Genomic DNA, 24911 nt, shown 5'->3' with positions numbered 1-24911 from the left:
TAACCCTAACCCTAACCCTAACCCTAACCCTAACCCTAACCCTAACCCTAACCCTAACCCTAACCCTAACCCTAACCTAAGCTAACCTAACCTAATTTTAATTTTTAATTTTTAATTTATATAATTAAAACTTTTAAAAATAATAATAATAAAATTTAAAAATATAATATTTTAAATATTCGTAATTTTTAAAATATTGAATTTAATTATTAAAAAAAAAATAAGATATCGAAGTTTAAATGCTTTTATATAAAACCATCGATCGAAATAAAATCCAAAAAGCCGATAAAATCCCATTATCCGTAAAATAGGTATTTAAAAAAAAAACCGATAAAAACGGTAATATCGATAAATACAAAGCTAGACTAATTATACGTAAATTCGAATAATAATATAAAATCGATTATTTCGAAACGTTCGCTACGGGAACAAAATCCACTACCTAAAGGCTTTTATTAGCCTTAGCAGCCTATTACGATTGGGAAATCGAATAAATCGATATAATCGGTGCCTTCCTAAACGGGGAATTATACGAAAAAGTATATATTACCCTTATAAACGGATTATCCGAATTTCTTTCCGAAAACCCGGAATTAAATAATTTCGGTTAGAAAAACGACGACTCCCAGGTAATCCAGCTTAAAAAGGCCTTATACGGTCTTAAACAAAATCCACGCCAATAGCAAATTACGCTAAAAAACAGCTTAAAAAAGCTTGGATTTAATCCACTTATTTTAAATAAATCAGCTTATTATAATAAAAAATCTAATATCTTTATTATAATTTACGTAAATAATTTCCTAATTTTTGGCCTTAATTTACGTAAAATCAACCAATTAAAACAAGATATTTCGAAAAAATTCGAAATAAAAAATCTAGGACCAGTCTTTTATTTTCTCGGTATACAAATTAAAAGAAATCGAGAAAATAAAACAATTCGTATAAACCAGGCAACTTACCTTAAAAAATTACTAAAAATTAACGGATTTTCCGATATAAAACCGGCTAATATACCACTTAGCCCTAGATTCCCAAAATCGTTATATACGTCAAAAAATAAAAACAACGAAAAACCGGCTTCAAAAAATTTATCCACTTATATCAGCATTTATTAAATAAATTAATATATATTATAATCCAAACCAGGCCCGACCTAGCTTACCCTATAGCATATCTAGCCAGATATATACAAAACCCATCGAAAACCACGATAAAAGGGGTAAAAAAGGTATTTAATTATTTAAAATCCTATTACCACCTTGGAATTACCTTTAACGGGAAAATAAAACCCGGATTAATAGGTTATTCCGATGCCGATTTTGCTGGTGATTACGAAACCTGTAAATTAACGTCCGGTTATTTATTTACTTTAAATAACAGGCCGATAAATTAGAAATCGAAACGGCAATCTACGATTTTTTTATCAACCACCGAAGCTGAATTTAACGGGCTGGAGCAGGCTACCCGTAAAGCAATATAGTTAAAAAATCTCCTTACGGAAATCGGAATTAATATAAATACCATATTAATTAAAAGAGATAATACAAGGGCCATAAATTTGGCATATAATCCGGAATATCACTAACATACTAAACATACGGCTATACGGTATTTTTACGTACGGCAAAAAATTAAAAATAAAAATATTCGAATCGAATATATTTTAACCAACGATATACCAACAAACGGCCTTACAAAGCCACTTCCCAAAGATAAATTTCAGAAATTTATCAAATTGTTAAACTTAACCGATACTATTTAACAAGGGGAGTATTGCACGGATATTAATACAGCATCGTATAATACATAAAATTAGCTTTATAACGCATATTATATCGTTATAACAGTTATAAAACCCATCGAAATATCGTTAAATAACGATATATAGGAAATCAGTGGAACTTACCTTATACTGACCTCTAGTTAGTACAGCACCATTTACAGCCATTGTTCACAGTGTTATACAATCAACAAGTTATTACAATTAACTATTGTGGCCACTATAGCCACTGGAACCCACTGGAATCCAGTGGAACGTTCCACTGGATCAAGCCCCATTAAGTGTGGCCAATACACCTGGCCACAGTGGCCCTGGGTTACAAGGTAACCCACACCATAGAAATCCATAGATTTCGATGGTTTCTTCGATTATAAATCAACCTTATTACTAATTAACTTAATTATAAATCCAGTTTATTAGTAATATATTTTAAAATGTTCTTATTGGTTGATTTTATAGGTATAAAAGGTAGTTATTCCTCCGTAATTAGTTATTCTTTCCTTAAGCTTCAATAAATCAGTTATACAGCCTTATAATTATTATTACGGCCTGATTCTACGAATCATACGAACGCTTCCCTGTGCCTAAGTTTATGATCCACCAATCATACCTTAGAACAAATAATTTAATATATAATTAGCTATTAATAATATTATATTATCGCTCCAAAAACTAATAGCGCTAATATTCGAATTGCTAGCTAATAATAAAACGCGCGCGAAAACGCGAATTTGCTTTATAAAAATAATATATAAAAAAGCGAGCGGCGTAATTTAAAAGCTTTTAATTCGGGAAAAATAATAAAGCTCGATTTTTAGCGTAATTAATATTAACAAAAAAATTAGCATTATCGTATATTATAAATAGCTAATCGTAAATAAAATCGCGTATATTTAAAAAGCTAATAATATCTTAAAAATTTTCGTTTTTTATTTATTATTATTAAATAATTAATTAGCTATAATTTTTTAATTATAAAAATATTAGTTAATATATACGGATACGGGCTAATCGGGGGGGAAAAATTTAGGTAAATCGAAAAAAAATATAATTATTATTTTTATTTTTCGGGCGTTATAGCTAATAGCTTATTGCTTTAATAAATAATCGTATAATTATAATAAGCATTAATATATTATAATATTACGAATAATTATTATAAGCCGCTAAAAGCTAAAAATATAATTTCTTTTGCTAAATCGTATAATAAGCGAATAAATACCGTTAATAACTTAAAACTAATCGCGGTTTTAACGCAATATCGTTAATTGCGTTAGCAAATACGATTTTATTTTAAAAAAAAATTAAAATATAATATATAAATATTTTAATAAATAACGATAAATTATATAAAGTTTTTTTTCGGCTAAATTACCGGCGCTAATAGCGGCTAGCTATATTATCGGGATAACGTTTTACCTAAAAAAGTAATTATTATAATAATACTATTAATTATAACTATAATAATATAAAAATTATTAATATTATATTAAAAAAGCTATATTTATTGCGTTAAATAAGCTATTGCTATTACGCTAAAGGAATTACCGCTATCGCACTAAAAAAGCTATTATAATTACGCTAAAGGAATTACCGCTATTATAATTAAAAAAGCTATTACTATTACGCTAAAGGAACTACCGTTATTATATTAAAAAAGCTATTATTATTATATTAAAAAAGCTATTAATATTAATTAATTATATTAAAAAAGCTATTATTATTACGCTAAAAAAGCTATTGCTATTATATTAAAAAAGCTATTAGTATTAATTAATTATATTAAAAAAGCTATTGCTATTATGTTAAAGGAATTATTAATATAACGCTAAAGGAACCATTAGCATTACGCTAAAAAAACTATTATTATTATTATTATATATTACCTATTAATTTTTGTTAAATTATAAAAAAATTAACTTTAATTTAACGCTTTTTATATTATAATAATAATAATAAAGGTAAAAGCAAAGGATATAACGGTTTTATTATATAAGAATTAGAGATATTAAAATAAATATAATAATTTTTACTTTTATAAAAATAATAATGGCCTAACCTTAACGCTGGGAATGCTTAATAAGGGGAATAACGGCCAGGGTGTATATTCGTAACATCGATAGCCTTAAGAAAGGGGATAATTATTATGGCAGATATTATATAATACCGTCCTAGTTTTATAAGCATATAAGTCTTAATTCGTGGTCGTTTCCCAATGATTGCGAGCATGCTCTTTGCCCTCTTCGTATAATGGTAGCAGTATGCCGTGACAAAATGCCAACACATTTATTTATTCTTATGCAAGGGTGCATATCCGTAACATTTGGGCGGCTCCTCCCGCACTAAGAACTTTGTCAAGCTATACCCGCTTATACCCTCCATATTTAGTTAGCTTCGCCCACAACTCTTTTTAGCCGATGACCGGACATGACGTGCCATACCCCTTTTAGAACCAATTACGATTGCGCCATCATTGGATGGAGCAGAAAAAATCTGTAAAATGACAATATGTGTAATATACAAAGTATAAGGCATTGCGAGCTTCGGCGTTCAACACGTAGCAATCATGTAATCCATATTTCTGTCTGGTCTCATCCAAATCTTCCTTGGTACAAGCCATAACCACGCCAGGAGAAGTCACGATGCACGGGTTCAAAGGTTCATCGGCATCCAAGGGTGTTACCGACCTTGATGATGTCGAAAAGAATGGCCATGCATCTTCCGATGACAACCATATTCCTGAGCCACAGCTCAATGTTGGTGGTCATGGAGGCACGCAACGTCGCCTCAAGGACTATCAAGTGACCATGATTGGCTTTTGCAGTGGTATCGGAACTGGCTTATTCATTGGTACCGGGTCTGCATATGCGACGGCTGGACCTGCTGGTCTACTTCTTGCATACATTGTCGTGGGCGCAGTCTTGTGGGCCGTGATGCAAAGCATTGCAGAGCTAGCAACCTTGGTAAGCTGCAGTCTTTCTTGTCAATTTACAAAACACATACACTGGAGCCATGCCAAGGAGACATAAGCTTTGCTGCATGCCAAGTGTCCTTGGTATATGATCTTGGGTTTTCTCCAGTTTCTCTGGCGACAAGATGAGCTGGTGATCTCGAACTCTGGCAATGCTAACAATGATCTAGATTCCTACTGCGGGTTCTTTTCCTCACTGGGCCACCCGCTTCATTGACCCTGCTGTCGGCTTCTCTCTCGCCATCTCTTACGGCTACTGCTACACTATCGCCATTGCATCCGAGTGCTCGGCAGCTGCAATTCTGGTCTCATACTGGACAGACATTTCGACTGCTATTGTCATCACGATATCTCTGGTGCTTATCCTGATAGCAAATCTCCTCAGCGTACGGTTCTTTGGTGAGACCGAGGTTGTCACGGGCGCCATCAAAGTTGCTTGCTTCGTGGGTCTCGTCATTGCCTCCATTGTTATTACTGCTGGTGGAGGACCAAACCATGAAGCCATTGGTTTCCGCTATTGGCACGACCCTGGAGCTTGGTACAACTACAATGGCATCACTGGTTCAACTGGCCATTTCCTTGGCTTTCTGTCAGCTTTTGTCAATGCCAGTTTCTCGTTCATCGGAGTCGAGACTGTCGTTATTACTGCCGCAGAATCAATCAACCCTCATCGCGCGATTCCAAAAGCTGCCGACCGTGTCACATATCGAATCGGCTTCTTTTACATTCTTGGCGCTCTCCTGATCAGCTTGGTAGTTGATCCCCGCAATGAGGACCTGGTTTCGGGAACTGGAAACGCAAACAGCTCGCCCTGGGTGATTGCAATAAAGGAAGCTGGCATCAGCGTTTTGCCATCCATTGTCAATGCGTGCATTCTCATCTCGGCGTGGTCAGCCGGAAGCTCATACTGCTGGGTTGGCTCGCGCATGATTGTGGCAATGACCACGGATCATCAGCTTCCGCAAATCTTTGGTCGGACCACAAAGAATGGTGTGCCATGGGTTGCCGTGATTGTCGCATGGCTATTTGGACCATTGGCGTATCTGAGTCAGTCAAAGAGCAATTTTTACATAAATGACAGTTTTCTAACAACATCTAGGTTTGGGCGAGGGCGGTCCATCGCAAGCCTTCACGTGGCTACTCAACCTAAGCACTGTGGCTGGTCTTATTGCTTGGGCAACGCTTTGCGCCTGCTATATTCGATTCCACCGAGCTCTCAAGGTGCAAGGTATCAGTCGCAAGACTTTTCCATGGAAGTCGCCATTTCAACCATTTACGGCATGGTTTGGCTTCATTGGTTCCGCCGTGATCACTCTTGTCGCTGGCTTTCCAGTCTTCCTTGCTGGCAATTGGAACACGGCCGACTTCATTGCGTCATACGTGGGCATTCCAATCTTTATTGTTCCAATCATTCTGTGGAAGGTCTTTAAGAAATCCAAGGTCAGTTGCTTATATTTTTCCACGTGCATCTCATGGGCATATATTGATTGTTCCTTAGTTTGTGCGAGCGAAAGATATGGATCTGTGGTCTGGCCGCTTGGCAACCAGTGTGCAAGCAGTTCAGCGTTAAATTTAAATCAATACATTGTGGATAGTTCATAAGACAAATCCGATTGCGCCTCTCAGTCTTTTGAAAGTGGTAATGTCAATGATATGCATTTTTCCCGTTCTTGCATATGACCAAGCCAGCAAAAATTGGATCAACAGCAACGTTTGCTTCCCAGCTGGGTTCCATTTCGAGTTGACAACCCACAATAAACAGTGATTCTGTAGGCACCGGACTTCCATGTCGTACTAGTGAATGTTCTCGGATTGCCTTAGCTTTCCCATAACTGATCCGTGCGGCCTCGATGAACAAAACTGCTCACGACTAAACCCAAGATTGCCCGGGCTCTAGTCAAGAATCAAACGTAGCGTAGGCATTCCTACTTTCGCATGCAAGTATTCAACAATCAATTCGATTGTCCGGATTTAGCAAAGAATGAACACATTTGGCACAAATTACACAGCGAAAGTCATTGCAGGTAGATTTCCTGATACAAGACAATACATTATGAGTTCCGCAGTATGAAAGATCAACTCATCGAGAACTGAAGAGAAACGCCAATGTATTGAATTGACTATTTGAATTTTTGTCAAACCAAAGTAAGACGGACTTATTCATGCAATGACGCCAATGTTGAATTAAGAGTCTCACACCGTCAAAATACTCTGGGGTGTCCTCAAGTCTAGCTTTTCAAAGGACAAGATTTGGCCAATTATTGGGGAGGACCACCTGGGCCTCCAGGGCCACCAGGGCCGCCTCCGTTTCCAGTAGCCTCACCACCGTGGTCCGTCAGCTGGAATGAGTACGTAGGAGTATAGCTGGCGGAAGTATCAATGCCGACATAGATCCACGAAAAGAGACCATCGTCAATGCTATCTCCAAAGAAGACATAGTTGAACACTGGGTCCGAGGTCGTGCCGCGGGTCTCCTGTGCTCCAAATACGCGATCAAGAGCATTCAGAGTGAGGCGCTGCGTATTGGATGTATAGGGAGAGGTGGCCTCAACCTGGGTAATCAGCTTTTGGTCCCAGAAGAACTGGCCAATGTGGGGGACAGTGCCGCTGCCGACAATGGTGCCATTTTCAAGTTGCGTGGCTTCCTGGTGGACCACGACATGCAAGTGAGTGGCGCGTCCAGCATAGTGACCGGGGAACTTGGTCGTGAACTGGACAACACCATCATCATCTGACAGCTGAATGCCACGAAGGGCAGTGTTGTTCAAGTTGGATGCATCAGCTCCATTGCCATTCATGTTGGTCTGGACACCAGAGTAAACACCGGTCGAGTTGCAAGACCAAATGTCAAAGTATGCACCAACAATGGGCTCACAGGTGTTGACATCGATGAGCTGTGCCTCAAGGACAACGTCGATACCAGGTTCGTCGTTGCGGATATCCGAGCGGACATACTCGCCCGAAACATAAAAGGGGCCAATCTCACCCTCCGGGTTCAGGACAGTGGAAGAACTCGCGTTGAACACGTAGGAAGCATCCGACTCCAAAGCAAGAGTGGCGTTGATGGTGCCTTGGTGATCCTTCTGGAGAACAGAAGTGGTATCACGCTTGACAGCATTCTCCTTGAGGTAAGGGTCTGGCCATTGTGTTAGTGCCGGGAGATTAGATCACAGCACTTGGAGAATCTTACCGTTGACAGCAATACGTCGGGCAATGCGGTGCTTGGCAACCTCGGCGGTGCGACGCTCAACACCTCGAGCATGGAGAGCCTGAATCTTGGTGCCGCAAGCCTCTAGCGCTCTCTTGTTGGCATGGTAGACTTGACGAGACTTGAGGGCTTGAGCAGCCTCTGCATCTTCATGACCCGGGTGGGCAGTGGCGAGAGCGGCAAAGGCCAGAACCAAAGACTTGGTGAAACGCATCTTCTTGGATTCTCAAAGAACGAACAAATCTTTGTTCTTAGCTCGGATGCAGAGGTACTTCATCTCAACTCAATAGTCAAGAACATGAATTTCCTATAAGTATTCACGGCCCGATACTATTTGCAGAACCTCCGACTCCGAGCCGAACGTTGTCTTAATTCCGACTTTCCATAAGTGTATACTCTTCATGATGCGTATGGTTCCTGAGATTACATTTGGAATGAGAGCATTGTGATTGGTTTGCCAAGACTTATGCGGCTCGAAAAGGCAGCAGGGCAGAAGCGACTTCGTCATCTTCATGGATCTGGGAAGGGCTTGGCGTTTTCACAAGATTGCCACTGATTGGTCTCCAGCATGGAGATTTCCGCCTTTGAATCGGAAAAGACATGATTCGCCGGCGCAACATGCAGATCAAGGTATCTACCGTGATCAATATGCAAGAGAGCCTCCGTTCCAAAGTGATGTTGTCCCTGCCACAAAACATCTTAGCCGCAGCAGCACATCATTATTGGCCAAAGTCCTTGGCGAATGGCTATTCTATAGGATAAACCAGATACAAGGTGGTAATATTACCACCAAAATTAATGAAGGACGCGTGGAAACGCTACATGCCACCGTCAAGAGATCATCCCCGTGTTGTGATTCAGAACATGCGGGGTTTGCCGCCGACGCTTGAGTTCATCGACTTGAGAAAAAATTGTGATTCTTGTCCATCATCATGCAACACACATATCATGAGCAAATTGATGACATACGAACAAACAGCCGATCAATCTTTGTTTCGCGCTGGATATGTCTATTGTCCCAACAGGACATAGTATCCTAGCGGTTTGAAAGGGGAAGATTCTTGGGCAAGTCGGTCCCACTACATTGCCAGGGAAGTAGAGCCAATATCAATTAAGCTTATTTTTTTCAAATGGTGGAATTGATGTGTCATCATCAGCCTGTTACGCGGCGTCTCAGATTCTCGCCTTCCAAGTTGAGAAAGTACCTGGACCATGAATTGCGTGGACCAGAAGAGGGACACCACGATCCGGGAATTTTTCAATATCCGAAAACCGCCGCGCCTTGTGCAAACTCCCGAAAAGTGAAATACTTAGGTGACATTGTCAACAAGCATCCTGTATATTGTACCTAGTACCACACAGCGATCAGGCTGAGGCATGCTCATCCCCAGACAAACATTGAAGACACCATACCGAGAGGATCGTGTACACCAGAGACCCCAGGCATAAAAGCAGTACCACCAAAGAACCGACTTATATGGGTGCTTACGCAAGCCAGTCGTTGAATGCGTGAGAAAAGAAGAGGAACTGTGCGAAATTTGCCTGTCATTGGGAATACTTATTGCTATGTGTAATATACAAAGACAAGGTCAATTCTCTCACGTCAGTAAGTAAGCCGACGTGTGTCCTTGGTGCATACCTACCTACGCAGTGTCTTTTAGCAGAGTCCAGGGGTCAAGCTGCCCAGCAGACAACTACGCAAGAATCAGTGGTCCATTACCAGGGGAGAGGCAATAAATAGAAGAAGGAGAATAAGACATGTCTAATCTATGCACTAGATACACAAGACGTAGGTAGCTCATGTCATTTTTACTCGATGCAATCATGCTCTCAGCCAATAAGCACGTTCGCTTTGCTTGCCAGAAAGTCATGTCAACTGTGGAATAGCCCTAGAGATTCCAAGTAGGTATTGTATAGTGCAGTACTACCTGATACCTATGGCAGCGACTTAGACACATGGTACAGTAGCTAAAGTTTTCTGCGCAAGATCGCTGCAGAGATATCGCACAAATGATGAGATCATGACATACTCAATCATGGTTGGGTCAAACGCCAAGGTGATTTTGACATTGACATTGTGAACATTTACTGTCACGCGACAAGTAGGTAGACAGACTTGCTTGGTAGCATAGAGCTGGCGGCCAAGTTGAAGCCTGACTATCCCCGCAGTAGCGCCAAAGAGCGAAAGCCCCGCACTGTCGCGTGCATACAGAGCCATCTGCCACGATTGCCAAACCTCCATACGGAATCGGAATCGGATTCTGCGCCTTACAATTCCACAACTCTGCATCATGCCCACATACCTGACAGTCCAGAGGACAATGAGAAACGGTCCATGACTGAGATCTGCTGCAATACTAGGGGAAAAGCTTGCTTTTACCCCGCAAAACATTGGATGCCGTGTGGAGGCGGAATCGCCCTCAGTTACCTGCGCCAGTTAGAAGCCACTGGTTGTAAGCCGAGCCAGGGCCGTCCGCCACTACCATTTAGTATCGAGCAGCGAGACGAGAAAATGTATATATGCTGTTCTTGAATTGAAAGTCTTCAAGTCTTGTGCATTCTTCTGTCGACATTGGATTCAGTACGAGTCGCATTCCACATCGCCATGTCTTACCAATTACTTGGTTTCGCCGTCATTGCGGCAATCTTTGCCCTCATCAAGTTCCTCAATGCCACAGACGTCCCCAAGATCAAGGGCTTGCCCGAGATTCCTGGTGTTCCCATCTTTGGTAACCTTATCCAATTGGGTACAGACCATGCGCGTGTAGCTGGAAAATGGGCAGCCAAATACGGCCCCGTCTTCCAGACACGACTGGGCAACCGAGTAAGTCGGAGTGCTGCTCAAGAGGCGCATGTGGGCTAATTGATCATTGCAGAGGATAATCTTTGTAAACTCTTACGACACCGTCAAGCACTTTTGGATCACGCACCAGTCGGCTCTTATTTCCCGGCCTACTTTCCATACTTTCCACTCTGTCGTATCCTCCTCGCAAGGATTCACAATTGGGACTTCGCCATGGGATGAGTCTTGCAAGCGTCGGAGAAAGGCTGCTGGCACCGCCCTGAACCGACCTGCTGTTCAGTCATACATGCCAATTCTGGATCTAGAGTCCATGGCCAGTATCAAGGAGCTTCTGAATGACTGCAAGGGTGGCACTGTCGACATTGAGCCCACCCCTTACTTTGCCAGATTTGCCCTCAACACCTCGCTCACTCTCAACTATGGCTTCCGCATCGATGGAGACGTTCAAAACGAGCTCTTGACTGAAATCACCCACGTGGAGCGCGAGATTTCCAACTTCAGATCTACTAGTAACAACTGGCAAGATTATGTCCCACTACTTCGTCTTTGGAGCAAGCAAAACTCTGGTGCCGAGCAGTACCGTGAGCGAAGAGACAGATATCTTACAAAGTTGCTCAAGGACCTTCAGCAGCGCATCGCCGATGGTACCGACAAGCCCTGCATCACTGGTAATATCATCAAGGATCCCGATGCCAAGCTGAATGAAGGTATGTATCTACCGGAATGCATCCGGCTGGGTTGAGCTAACATTGTGCCAGCTGAGCTCAAATCTATCTGTCTGACCATGGTCTCCGCTGGATTGGATACTGTCCCTGGTAACCTGATTATGGGTCTTGCCTACCTTTCCACTGAGGATGGTCAAAGCATCCAGGAGCGAGCCCTGAAGGAGATTGAGGCTGTGTATCCCGACGGTGATGCATGGGAGAAGTGCCTAGTGGAGGAGAAGGTGCCTTACATTACCGCTCTTGTCAAGGAAACTCTGCGTTTCTGGACCGTCATTCCCATCTGCTTGCCTCGTACGAGTATCAAGGATATTCCATACAAAGGCACTGTCATCCCTGCTGGTACAACTTTCTTCATGGTAAGTTCTATCTTCATCAGTCTGGCATCGTGTTTCTAACTCTCTTTCCTTTAGAATGCATGGGCTGCCGACTATGATGAGCAGCGTTTCAAGGAGCCAAACCGATTCTTGCCTGACCGCTTCATCGACGATAACGAGTCTGGAACTCCTCACTACGGCTATGGTGCGGGATCGCGCATGTGCGCTGGATCTCATCTTGCGAACCGAGAGCTATACACTGCCTACATTCGATTGATTACTGCCTTCAATATACTACCACCAAAGAAGCAGGCTGACGCGCCCATAATTGACGCTATTGAGTGCAACAGCGTGCCAACCTCCCTGACAACAGACCCCAAGCCCTTCAAAGTTGGCTTGAAAGCCCGAAACGAGACAAAGTTGAAGCAGTGGCTGTCTGAGGCCGCTGACAGAACGAAGGACCTGTAGGATGGTCATGTGATGTGTTGTGGTGCAAAAAATAGGGACAGGCGCATGGGTTAGAAATTGTTCAATATAGAAATTAAGACGATTCGACTCAGTTGATGCATCCATTTATGGCGAGTTCGAACGCATGCTCTCATAGTGCACCAAATAAACCTATATTCTAGATTCAATATCATATACAAGTATTTACTTGCATTCCAATCACCATCTCTGAACTTGTGATTGACATTGTGATCAATACCTAAGTAAGTCATCAGAACATGGCAGTCATCTCGCAAGGACGCATGACAAAGGAGATCGTTGCGAGCATGTAGCGGGAAGATATGCCATTGATGTTCTCCCTGATATTGAATACCAGATGCCTTGGCATGCATTTTCAGACCAACTCCTCCACATCAAGACATTGTGATCCATCCACCAATACCCAATGATCTTGACTATCAATTACCTACCTTGCAAACAAGTAATATGCTGTAGGGGACTTTAACATTCCACCCGTGCATGTGATTAGAGTGTGGTCAAGCAGGAAACGCGAACGTGTTCAATTCAGCCTGACAATGTCATATAAGCAAAATATTTGTGATGTAATCCTGACACTAAACCATAGATTTTCAATTTGCATTCTTCGTCAAGCAACTGTTCTCAATACAAGATCTTTATCCGGATGCGCATAACCATCGCGCACAAACACCCAGGACACCGCCAATGGCCCTCAAAGCTTGTCAGGCCAGCGGAACCACGTAACAAGCTGCCACATTAAAAGAAATTGCATACACGAGTTGACTAATAGTATGAAAAATGGGAGAACCCTCTACATTCATTCCGCTCCATGATTTGATTCAAATTCCAAGAAGAATGCAAGTCACAGCACTGATCAGCGGCGTGGGGCATGGTCGGTAATATATAAAACTGCCCTCTTCGTCCTGCTTATAGTGGCCATGCGGAGAAGCGTTGCAGAACGCGAGGTGATTGAGCCGCCGCCACCCGAATCTGGGGACGGTATGGCTTCCGTTTCCGACTATGGGGACTTCCGTTTCCGAGCGTGTGGGGGAGAGGCGCGTATACTCGGTGTGGGGTATAGATCTAAGCGCAGCTACAGGTACCAAGGCCACCAGCATACAGAGGAGTCGTGTCATGCAAGCTCTATGAACATGATTTTAGAGAACAGGCCGGCTAATCTCGGATTCACTTGCAGCTTTGAGGAGTAGTGAGACCATGAGGCGATCACAGTCACGACAAGACTGCTTTTGCAGCTTATAGATCTACGGTCGCCTTGCCGTCAATATCTTCAACACCAACCACAGTCAATAATTCGCTGCACACTATCATCAGCATTAATTAGAGCTCCCCTCTATGCAGAACAAAATGTCGTACCGGGACGCCAAATTCACTCTATTCACCTACTTTCGATCATCCTGCTCGGCCCGCATACGTACCGCTGCGGCTTTGAAAAGCATCGAGCTCCATTATGAATATATCAACCTGGTCAAAGGAGAACAGAGCTCACCGAGCTATACCTCACTCAACCCCTCTGGAGCAGTTCCAACTCTCATCGTGGAGCTGAGCGACGGACGCAAAGTAGTTATACGCCAATCCACTGCGATTCTCGAGTTTTTCGAAGAAGTTTTCCCCAACACCACTCCACTCCTGCCGAGTGATCCTGCCGAGCGAGCACAAGCACGTGAGCTTTACAATATACTGGCGGCTGATTTCCAGCCGCGGACCAACCTCTGCATCATCAAGAGAGTTGGAAAGTTTGGTATCACGGCGCCAGAATGGTGCAAAGAGCAGATGTCTCCGGTATTGCGAGCATACGAAGAGATCCTCCAGCATTGCGCCGGCAAGTACTCGGTTGGAGACAATCTGAGTTTGGCTGATGTCGCCTTGGCGCCAGCGGCAGAAGGGGCTCTACGCTGGGGAGTTGATTTGAAAGAATTCCCTCTGCTACATCGAGTATTTGAAAACATTCGGGTGTTGCCGGAATTCGTGCAGGCAGACTGGAAGCATCAAGAGGACACGCCTGCAGAATTTCGAGCTTGAAGTGGGCATGTATTGACGGACAGAAGCGAGAAAAACGTTCAACTCCATAATGAAATGCTCAGGGTCTCGTAATAACGTAGCGGTCATCAATTCAAAAAGCAATCATTTTATCATAATCCACCCAAAAGTCGCTGAGATCCGAAAGTAGCCCGTCCCATCTGTCATTGGGCTGCAGATCCATTCCGCCAACCATATCAAGTAGTGAAACATCAGTAGGAATACTCTCTGGAGAAATTTCTGACGATCCGGACTCCAGCGGGTATAATAAAGGTACAGTGTCATTGCTCATCTGATCGAAGCCAGCCGCCTGGCCTAGGTCCTGGAATGTATGCTGGGCAGCCCCCAAGTAGCTGTCGCCAGGATTTTCTCCAATTTGACATGTAGCACTATTTTCTTGATTGAGCGATGGGGGAAGCATAACTTGGGTGAGACCGCCCTGCCCATTACCACTAGTGACGGTCCCATCTGTATTTCCTGTTGCCAGAGGAGGACCTCTCACAGATTCTTCAACAGTTTCAGATCTGTGAGCTGGATGACCAATTTTCCCAAAGTTGGTAGATTTTCCTTTCGAAGATGTGTTGCTGCGTGACTTTCTTAGTCTCTGTTCTGCTTCGACGCTCGTTGTCGCAAAACACTTGAGCTTCTCGGCGAGCTTTCGTGTGATGGATGATGTCGTTGACAAGTGGTCAATCACGTCTAGAGCAAGTTGTACCTCGGCAGCACAAGATCTATCGGCTAAAACGTTAGATCGGCATGTTACCAAGAGTAAAGCCGAGAGAGCTGATTCCAGAAAATGATTGAAAGTCTTTTGCTGGGCATGATAAATATTCGATACTTGGCTCAGCTTAGCGAGAACGCGAATCGTGTCTTGCGCCACCTCGATCATGGCATTTAGACTTGAAGTGTCAATAGCTTCGTTGCCAGATCGGAGTGCCGATTTTCTATGGACGACAATCCTCATCTGGTTGGCCCTGAGGTAAAGCAAAAGGCGAAGTCTGTACTGGCCTCGGGTGCCTGTCAATGGGTCAAAGTTCATGTCTTGATGGAACTGGAGGCATGAAGGCAGGTTACGCCGCCATTCGTTGATCTTGAAGTCGAGAAGGTCGCGAGCAGAGTCTTTTGCATGAGTCGGGGAAGGCATTCCGAGAGCCGAGTCGCGAACCTCGGCGCCTATTCGACAATAAGCGACCATGGCCCTCAGATAGGCAGTCGACAAAGATTCGTCCTACACAGCTTGGTCAATCACTCGGAATTCTGGGCCATTCAACATTTTACATACCAAGAAGTCAGTGTCATAGTCAATATCAGAGTCGTTGATAGCAAAGGGCAAGCCAGTGCCAAAACTCCAACGTCTGTCGAGCGTATAGGCTGACCACAGAACCTTTTTTGCCTTGTCTTTGGCGCTCCGTGACTTGAATCGATGCTGCAAGTCCGACGAGCTGTGATATCCGAGTTCTTGAAGCATTCTGACCACCGTGCCGATATTCCGCCAAGCGAGCGACTCTCGATCTGTCATGAAGTAGTATATACTCTGTTCAAAGGTCAGCACCAGCTTCAAATCCCGGGGTTCTTAACGTACTATCAAGATGCTGAGTGTGATGTCATGATCGGCTACGTTTCCAGTATGCACCCGGCGCCAAGTACCGCTCACAACCTGTTCTACAAACTCATCACCAAGTGTGCTGACATCAGGCTCCTCGAGAACAGCCATTACGGCAAGCACGAGAATGAGGACTTCATCAAGCTTTGTACCAAGGCGAACTTCTTGCCGGTTTTCCTGGTCCGCCAGCTGCAAGGAGGAATCTCGAAGTTGGTTCCTCAATTCGGTAACATCCAGAAATGGATACAGCAACCCAATCTCCTCCTCATACGTATCCAGAATCTCCAGCCAGCGAGGTACTTGAATGATGGACAACAAGTGGCCTGTTTTCCGACCGGACCGATTTTGAATGAGCCTTTGCAGGTCCTGAGCCATCCGAGGCACGCGCTGGGTACCGGAGCTGTTGGCTTGGCCATATATCGGGCTTGATCCAACAAGCAACTGTTGAGCTAGATTGAAGTAATAATCAGAGCTGCCATGTCTGATATGTTGGGGGCTGTAGTCGGCTTCCAGGTTGCTCGGCTGATCTGTTGTGCTTGATTGTGATACGTCGTCCAGTCTGGGAGCCGGCGCCATTGAGGAGGTTGCTCCTGTTGTCGATTCGTCCTTTGACCGTGACGAGACCATTGAGCTCCTCCGTGCTGTGCGGAATCGTGTGCTGCGTTCGTAGAGACAAACTGCCTGGACTTGCTGGCAGCCGGCGCATGGGTTCTCACCGCTGCATTTGACCTTTCGCCGCTTGCATTCTTGACTTCAGAGGAGCAACTCTCATGTTAGCACGCGGCATACTGCGCAGCGATCATAAGCGCGGAAGGGCTTGAGCATACCAAGCAACGTTAGTATATGGGTTTCTCCTCTTGCGAGATGTGGTCATGGTCACCGATGATGCCGCCATTCAGACCAGATTCACGGATTGCTACTACTTTTGCGGGTTTGTCGGAAAGAAGCGGGGGTACTACAGACTCGGCTTTGATGATCTGAACGGCAACGACAACAACGACGACAACGACAGTGCCGGCTGCACGTTGGAAGGTGAAGCGGCTTCCGGCCTAATCCTTGGGCACGTGTTCATGGTAATCGGAATTATTCAGAGTGGTCCATCTCGCTACTAATCTGTGGAGGAAACGCGAGTGAATGACTCGCTCGTGGGGCACTGGTTCGGCGGGCCTTTCCCCCACACTTTCTCTCCCCACGTCATACAGGTCCTGCCAAAGGTTGCGGCAATCCTCCCTCCGCATGCTTGACCGGATCGCTAGCTGAAGTGAGACTATGCCAACTCAAGATTAGGAAAGATCATCTAGGGCCTAGTCGAGCTCGGCACCTCGAAGGGGAGCATGACAAAGGTTCCATAGCTGTACAGGATACCATACCCTTGTTGTGAGAGAGCATCCAAACATCATGAATACCACACCTGCTTGTCATGTGATCTTGACTTATATTGTATAGCTTTGTGAGAGAACATTTCATTGCCCATTGCAACGATCCCAACGAAGAATTGCTCACGCAAGAGGAATGGCTTCGATGGCATCCTCGATGACTTCTTCTTCTTCTTCTTCCTCCTCCTCCTCCTCCTCCTCCTCCTCCACCTCTTCTTCTTCTTCTTCTTCTTCTTCCTCTTCCTCTTCCTCTTCTCCCTCTTCATCTTCTTCCACTTCTTCAGCTTCCTCCGCTTCCTCTTCATCACCTTCATCGTCCTCGTCTTCTGCATCCTCATCCTCTTCTCCGATGTCCTCGCCTAATTGCTCTTCGTCAGCCAAGACCTCGGCATCTTCCATTTCTTCGTCTTCAATGTCGTCGGCTGGTTCAACCATGTGCTCGTCATCACCCATGCCTTCGTCATCCTCGACATCTGCGGCATTTTCGACATCTTCAATATCCTCCTGTTCTTCCTCTTCTTCCTCATCGCCACCATCCTCTCCGCTCTCATCATGACCATCCTCATCAGTGTCATTATCGACACTACGTCGTGCCAGTCCTGGAAATAGGAGGGCGGCCTCCTCTTCATCCAATAGCTCCGAGGCTGGCACATCACTAAGATCACTTTCATCATCTGCAGAGTCGTGAATGCTTCCAGGGGCGCTGCTCTCATCTCCGCCATCCTCCATATCAATGTCGCCGTCCTTGCTGTCTTCTCCGATTGGCGTTTTGCTTCCCCGCGTCCGGCCACTTGAGACCGATCCCCGAAGCGATTTGCCTCCCACAGCTTTGACAGGACCCTCGACATTACGGTTCACAGCATGTTCCGCCTTTCGGAGAATATCCGGTCTCCTGACTCCGATGCGACGTTGCCGAGCCGCTCCTTCTGGTGCAGCTGCTGCTGGTCCGGCTTCAGTGCCAGAATTGTCTACAGATTGTGGATTTAGCAGCATGCTGAACGGATTGCTTGGTTTCTCTACGTCTTCACCTGCTGGTTTCTCCTCGTCGCGAGCTTTTGCTTCGGCTCGCTCCTGGATAAGAGTCTCGGGTGGAGGTCCAGGGAGTGACTTGCCAACTTCCATGTAAATTGCGGTGTAGCAATCCGTGATGAGATCGTCTATCGCGCCAGCTTTCATGAGGGCAGAGTTGAGCTTTTTGAGTTCGATGGTTTCTTTCAGCGCTCCAAAGGCAGGAGTCTCGCCTGCGGCCGAGTCGATGGACCACTCGCTGATCCGCTCCGTGATAATCTCGAATTCCTCGGGAGACACATTCTTATACACGTCCTCGAGGACAGGTTCGATATTAAAGTGACTTCGTATCAGCTTAAGATATGAAATACAGCAATACTGCCAAAGCTCGGTGAAATGGTAAAAGTCGGCACCCTTCTTGCGGATGCGTCGCAGTAGTGCCTCAAAGTTCACTCGGTCCTTGGTGACACACAGAATTTTCACCATGAATCGAACGTACTGCTCAGTGTAGACGTGATGACGACCAGGCCGTTCAGCATCGCATTTCCACACATTCATTACCATGGTTTTGGTAAACATGGACTTCTGAAGTACAGCGAAAGCAGCCAAAGCATCTGCATGGTCTGGGTTCTCGGCCGTCTCGTCAAACAGGATGCGGGCGTGTCGCATTATGATCCGGTGCTGCCAATTCGACTTGTCTTTCTCGCGAAGGTGCTGCAGACACTCTATCATGTAGGTGCTCCATTCATCCGCTGTTGCCACTTCCACTGGAGAACCTTTCTTCACAGCCAAAGGCTGACGCTGGAGAATCTCAGCCCCTTCGGTAGGGGTCAGGTCTTCCCGAAGTACAAGCTTGTGCACAACAGCGACGATCTTGTAGTGCGGCTCGAGGATTGAATCACCGGATCTTGGCTTTGGCAGCGCAGCCACGACCTCGACGGACCGTTCTAGTGCGCTCAGAACATCGGCTACTGTCGGGCGGGACTGCCTGTCCTTGTGGTCCAGAGACGTATACGGCTTCTGGAACATTTTCCAAATGCATTTGGCGTACATGTAGAAATTTCTGTTCTCAGTTAGGGTGTTATCACGTGTTGGGTGTACAGTGCATTACTCACTTCCATTCCTTTGGCTTCACCGCAGAAGCCTTCTTGAACAAGGTCGCAGCGTACTTCCACACCTTGTAGTCCTCCATCTCCTCGTGAATCTTCCTCTTGAACGTTCCAGCACCCATGCTCTGGATGAAAAAGCGCTCCTGGTCGGCGTGTTTGAAAGGCTCCATGTCAAAAGGACCTCGACTCGAGGCATACATGCGCATGGCGAATTTGTGATATAATTCGTGAATTGCCTCCAAAGCCTCGCCCTCAAAGTCCGGGCCGACCTTTCGAGAGTTGGAGAGTGCAAGGGCATAGCAGTGAATGGCGTTTCGTTGGTACTTGACCAGCTCTGCCCGCTCCTTGTTCATCTTGTCTGCAGACCAGAGGACTGATTCATCGAGCTCATAATCAAAGCATTCAGCTAGTCTGAACCAAGCGTTCCACTGATCAGGAGTGAATTGAAGCTGTTGTCTGAGGAAAGTGGCGCCCATGCGGAGGTCGTCAGTAGCGCCCGGGGTTTGCCTTCTATTCAGATCAACGCCCTTGAATTTGCTGAATGCAATCATACCCAAGAGGAAGAACCACTGGTGCTTGGCCAGAACACTGTCTGGTGTTGTAACTGCAACAGCATCAATGGTAACGTTGCCCCTGAGAGCCTGATACAAACGTAGCGGGTGGATTGGCCTCCTGAGATACTCTGTAAAGTTGCGGAGATTGTGTATGGTTTGCTGGTTACTCTTGGTCTGCCCGATGGCCTGTTGCATGGTTTCAATGGTCGTCTTGAGATCTGACTTGAGAAGATCCTTCATGGGTATGCTGTTCGCCAGGGCGGAAATCTTTTCCACCAGCGCCATGGTATTGCGCCTCTCCAGTTTCTCGGCAGCACAGCCGTGGTCTTGTACTTCCCAGACGCCAATACCCTTCAAACCATAGAGGTCGTAGAGTACTTGGCCCATGTAATCCTCCCAGTTGTCGATTAGATTCTGCTTCAAGAGCTCTACCCGCATCATCTTGAGGAATATTTTGTTTGATGCTTTGCAGGACTTTCGAAGTCCGAGGACTTGATGCACAGCAGCAAGATAGTCGGCAAGATCAGCCTCGGGGGTTTTGAAGGTAGTCTTGTTCTGGAGGACGCCAAACTTTAGAAGCGTGTAGAGCAACGACCAATTTCTCACTTGCAACTCTCGTAGCTTGTTGAAAAATGACGAGAATGTAGCACTAGAAGAGGGAGCCGCACTCATCCCAACCCGAACTTCGTCCTCAAACATTGGAGCTGTATGCAGAATGCATGCGAGCTTTGCCAGCGCCGCAACACTAGAATTGAGGTGGTCTTCATCAATGATGTCAAAAGCCGTCGGATCGTTCAAGGCGATCGAGAGGGATTGCACCAGCAAGTTGTCAACAAATTTGAGCATCTTCAAAAAGAGAGGGCGCCGCTCCGCAATTGGCATACTCAGATATGGATCTCTCTCAAAGTCGCCCACGACCATCTCGATTGCCTTGAGATTGCACGAAAAAACTTTGGTTGGGTATGTAATGGCACGATATGCTGCGCCCAAGCGATTCCACAGAAAAAGACGGAGCTCGGTGCTGGCGCTGAGCAGAAACTTCCACAAATCATGCAAACCCTGGCTTGCGGTCTCTGTGATTGGTTTTGGGCTTGCAATATCCTGTCGCTGGCTAGGCGATCTCAATTGTTCACTAGGTGTTGGCGAACCTTCCGGCTGGGTCGCAGTCGTTGTCGTCGTCGTGAAAACTCCAGCGGGATTCAGGACTGGTTCCAGGCTGTCAATGACACTAATTGGATCGCTAAGATCGTCTTGGAAAAGCCCAAGAAAGAAGTCCATGGTTGTGAGCTTGCTGATTTCCCGGTCGGCCGCTTGCGTGGATATCTCAGGCATGATGGCATTGTTCGGCAACGCCACAGTGACATCTTCAAAGTCTGAAGCTAGGGCTTCACGAAGACTCTGCCAGCACTGCAGTACGTGCTCGCGTGATACTCCCTCGGTGAGTGTGACGGAGAAGACAACAGCCCACAGGAATCTTGCGGAAAGCGTACTGTCGGACCCCTCAGGACGGTTCCTGCTCAGCTGCGAAGCAAGAGAGAACCATCTGCCGAGCCGTCCCTTGGTCTCTACTCGAATCCCAAAGTCGACGGCGCTGTTAGGGTTCGTGATCCTCTCATAGACATCGAGGTGAAGTTCAAAGAGGGTCTGAACCATATGATCCAGAGATGTCGCATCCTCTCTGGATTTCTGTGTTGTGTCCAGAGACTGCAGCTCATACAATGTGCGACTGTAAATCTCCTCATCCAAGTGACTAATGACTTGAACCACGGCCGTCTTCATTGAATCCGACCATTTGTAGTCTGTATAGGATCGAAACACTGACTGCACCCATTCGAATGCAATGTCTGGCATACCCAGCCCATCTTCGTTGGCTTTTATCGCAAAAGACTTGATGTTCCTGCTCTCTTCAAAAGCAGGCATTTCAGTTTTGAGTTGAGATCCGGGCTTTGCGTGTTCAAGAAAGGATGAAAATCCAATGGAAGACGTTTCATGCTTGTTCAACAGTATTCTGGCCTGGTCTTCTTCAAACTTGAGCAGACTATCCCGGAGATCAACCATGGATGGCTCTGTGACCTTGATAGTTCGATGTTCCAGAGCGGAAAGCTCAATGATTTCACTGAGTCGCTGTAGTGTGCTCGGATCCGAGACGCCAAGGTTTTCTGCCAGATTCTTGGTAGTCTGGAATAAGTTTTTGTCAGCAGCCTGGAATGGTTCGAGTTGAACTGCGAAAATCGGCTGCGTGTCCCCTGTATCTTCCACGGCGGTCTCTCTTCGGCGTGTTCTTTTGCTTCTCTTCTCGACTACCTCCTCCGGTTCACCGTCGGGTATAGCTGCGGCGGAATGAGACCGCTTTCTCGATATCACGGATTCACTGCGCTGCGTCTTTGCAGTAGCCACGGCTACCGCACCATTCTGGCCGTCCCCGGGGCTTGCTTCAGCTTCCTCTGGATTGCCACTTTTGCCAGGCTTGTCGGTCGCTTGGGCTTGTGACTCGTGCTCTACATCGCCGTCGACTGACTTGATGCGCTCTACCAAGGCCTGTCGTGGTGGGTCAGGACTACTAGGTAGATCTGGCAGCTCAATCCATATGGGTCGTGCCGAGACACCATTTGCAGTCATGGTGCGAACTAATGTCATGCCCAGCTCAGCCCACGACGATTCCTCAACCTGTAAGGTGAGCTGATCCGACAATGTATCGTTTGGAGTTGGTGGTGGAGAATGTGGTGTAGCAAGAGACTTGCTGGGGTCAGGAAGAAATGGAATCGGGTCCAGGTGCTTCTTTAGAAACGCTGGCATGGTCCGGTGGGAGTATGGTGCCAGTATCGGGTGTGACTTGGCAACATCATCGCCGAGGACCTCCAATTGCTCCTTGAGTTGCTCGCCAGCGAATCCCTCTGCCAGCGAGGGCGGCTCGACCTCGTCTACGGCGGGATCATCGTCGAGCTCGATAGCTGCCTCCAAACAGTATCTGCTCGCTCTGGTGCTTTGTAAAAAGGCAGCAACGCGCGCGGTTCGTCTCCAAAGGTCTGCATCAGACGGATCGTGGTCGAGAGCAATACTGAGGTTCCCTAACGCCTCTCGCGCCTTCTTGCGCGTCTCTTTCTGTTCAAAAACTGCCTCGCCCTCGGTTTTGGCGTGGTGTTTGATGGTGTCCAACAAAAACTGTCCATGGTTCTTGTAGGCGATGTATAGTGCTTGTGGCAAGCTACTTCCAGTGCCATCGACATCGTGTTGCGCAATATCGAGCTGCGCAGCCTCGAGCGGGTGCAGAGAGCTGCCGCCAGTCGCATCCGGGTGAGGGTCGGACTGCTGTTCTACGCGGTCAAATTCGGTGACTGCATCCGGGTACTGGAATATCTCTGATTCGAAGAGGACTTGATATGTTTCTGCGGCTTCGGTGAAGTGTTCTGGCCCCTGGGCGTGGAGCTTGAGAGCTGTTTGAAAGCGCTTCAGTGCCTCCTCTATGTGAAGTTCGCGGGTTGTGTCAACCTCCTCGACAAGGTTGTCCTCGGGCTCGACATTAATGGCTGAGAAGGCCGGCTGGTAGGAAGACATTAGTTGATGGCCAGACCTGGAATGACAAATGTTGTGTGCTCACCATCTTGATGTAGCAATGGGCGGCGATAGGCCATTCATACAGTGCTTTATTACGTGCAATGTTCCGTTCCGTGCATCTCGTTTAACAGCTCCGTCGGCGCAACGTGATTCAGGCGGACTCGGCCCGGGGCAATTGACTGGCGCGATTCAGAAGATCGTCGAAATGGAGTTGCAAAGTTGCGACAAGAGATTGGCAGCACGCGAATCGCACATCTCTTGGTGGCCGCAATCGTACTGACAGGTAGGGTATTTGGGCAAATAATTGTACAAGGTGTAGGTCAAGTAAGTTCTACATTAGGTAAGGCAGCTACCAAGCTACATTTGCTGCGTGGCCCTGTCGTCGCGTGGCACCAGATCCAGACGCGACAGTGCAGAACTTCGGCGCATAATCCATTAAAGGCGGACACTAAAACCTAACCATTCCTAGGTATGTTGTAAGTCCCCAAGGTCCATCCATTGAAGCCGAGAATGTTAGCAACCTTGGCCATGTGACGGCCCTCAAGCTCGAGATAATGCTGGTCACAGATGCATTTCATGTTACGCACTGCTGGAGTCTGGGCTATATGTCCTTCAATTTTGAAACAATTATAAAATTTGGTATCTGAATACATTGCCTTGATGTAGGCACGACTACCCATACTGCTCAGGATCAGTAGAAGCTAAAATCAGCAGTATCATTCAAACATTTTCAATAAAGAAGCCTTTCTTTTTCCTACTATTATACACCATTACGGTATATCACTCTCAATCCTCTGCCTTGCTAGAGTACTTGGTAAGGGACATGAATGCCTCTTTACTCGGTGCAAGTCTACGGCGGGCGTTTGCTTTCAAACAGGTAAACCCGTGGGTAACAAACGGGTGGACGTCCAAGATGGAATACAATAGCCCTGTGATTGATTGGCCAGTGGGACACTTTTGGGGTATTTACCCCCACTGTGAATTGGGGCATTAGTAGCACTGCAAGGCTGCCATGCTCTTGACGATCCGCACGCTTTCAGGGGCCCCCGTGTCTTGAATCGCGGCTCGCCTCCGCTATCAGGTACCCCCTTGGCCTGTGCTCATCTTTTGCTTCTCTGTATCTTCGGTCTTGGCTCACAGTCTGGACCCACGCAACTGCCGCGCAGCACACAAAGGCCAGCAGCATCATCCGTGAGCTGGTAGCTTTCCCAGATCTCAGCCCAAATCATCAACATCCACTTTGGACTTGCCGTCCACGCACTGGCAGCCTTTCTCCTGTGCAGCATCGGGCGATAGCTTCTTTGACCGTGTGCAATTCGACGTATTCAACGGGCCAATTGTCTTACTTCACCCTTCATCTTGTGGCTCCCAAGAGTCGCATCCACTTCCCCCATCTGCAAGCT

At 46.1% G+C, this 24911-nt stretch overlaps 6 protein-coding genes across 6 annotated transcripts; 3 read left to right on the top strand and 3 right to left on the bottom strand.

Annotated features, from left to right (window-relative positions):
- Positions 1-4422: 4422 nt before the first annotated feature.
- On the top strand, positions 4423-6321 carry PFICI_15389 (uncharacterized protein; the record flags this gene model as incomplete). Its single annotated transcript, XM_007843970.1, has 4 exons — positions 4423-4743; positions 4922-5798; positions 5851-6191; positions 6250-6321. 4 exons carry the CDS (start codon positions 4423-4425, stop codon positions 6319-6321), a joined length of 1611 nt encoding a protein of 536 aa, XP_007842161.1.
- Positions 6322-7009: 688 nt separating this feature from the next.
- On the bottom strand, positions 7010-8173 carry PFICI_15388 (uncharacterized protein; the record flags this gene model as incomplete). Its single annotated transcript, XM_007843969.1, has 2 exons — positions 7010-7887; positions 7942-8173. 2 exons carry the CDS (start codon positions 8171-8173, stop codon positions 7010-7012), a joined length of 1110 nt encoding a protein of 369 aa, XP_007842160.1.
- A 2391-nt stretch (positions 8174-10564) lies between these two features.
- On the top strand, positions 10565-12269 carry PFICI_15387 (uncharacterized protein; the record flags this gene model as incomplete). Its single annotated transcript, XM_007843968.1, has 4 exons — positions 10565-10783; positions 10836-11469; positions 11521-11843; positions 11898-12269. 4 exons carry the CDS (start codon positions 10565-10567, stop codon positions 12267-12269), a joined length of 1548 nt encoding a protein of 515 aa, XP_007842159.1.
- A 1362-nt stretch (positions 12270-13631) lies between these two features.
- PFICI_15386 (uncharacterized protein) lies at positions 13632-14306 on the top strand (the record flags this gene model as incomplete). The annotated part of the gene is made up of 1 exon (XM_007843967.1): positions 13632-14306. One exon carries the CDS (start codon positions 13632-13634, stop codon positions 14304-14306), a length of 675 nt encoding a protein of 224 aa, XP_007842158.1.
- A 91-nt stretch (positions 14307-14397) lies between these two features.
- PFICI_15385 (uncharacterized protein) lies at positions 14398-16482 on the bottom strand (the record flags this gene model as incomplete). Its single annotated transcript, XM_007843966.1, has 3 exons — positions 14398-15531; positions 15586-15837; positions 15886-16482. The coding sequence occupies 3 exons, from the start codon at positions 16480-16482 to the stop codon at positions 14398-14400; spliced, it is 1983 nt and encodes a 660-aa protein (XP_007842157.1).
- Positions 16483-17405: 923 nt separating this feature from the next.
- Positions 17406-23508, bottom strand: PFICI_15384 (uncharacterized protein; the record flags this gene model as incomplete). Its single annotated transcript, XM_007843965.1, has 2 exons — positions 17406-19353; positions 19406-23508. The coding sequence occupies 2 exons, from the start codon at positions 23506-23508 to the stop codon at positions 17406-17408; spliced, it is 6051 nt and encodes a 2016-aa protein (XP_007842156.1).
- Between the last annotated feature and the right edge of the window lie 1403 nt (positions 23509-24911).

The sequence above is a fragment of the Pestalotiopsis fici genome (genome assembly GCF_000516985.1).
Source record: "Pestalotiopsis fici W106-1 unplaced genomic scaffold PFICI_Scf_17, whole genome shotgun sequence".
NCBI classification, from domain to species: Eukaryota; Fungi; Ascomycota; class Sordariomycetes; order Amphisphaeriales; family Sporocadaceae; genus Pestalotiopsis; species Pestalotiopsis fici.
The sequence above is the reverse complement of the archived record's forward strand: the minus strand, read 5'-3'. Positions and strand labels throughout refer to the sequence as shown.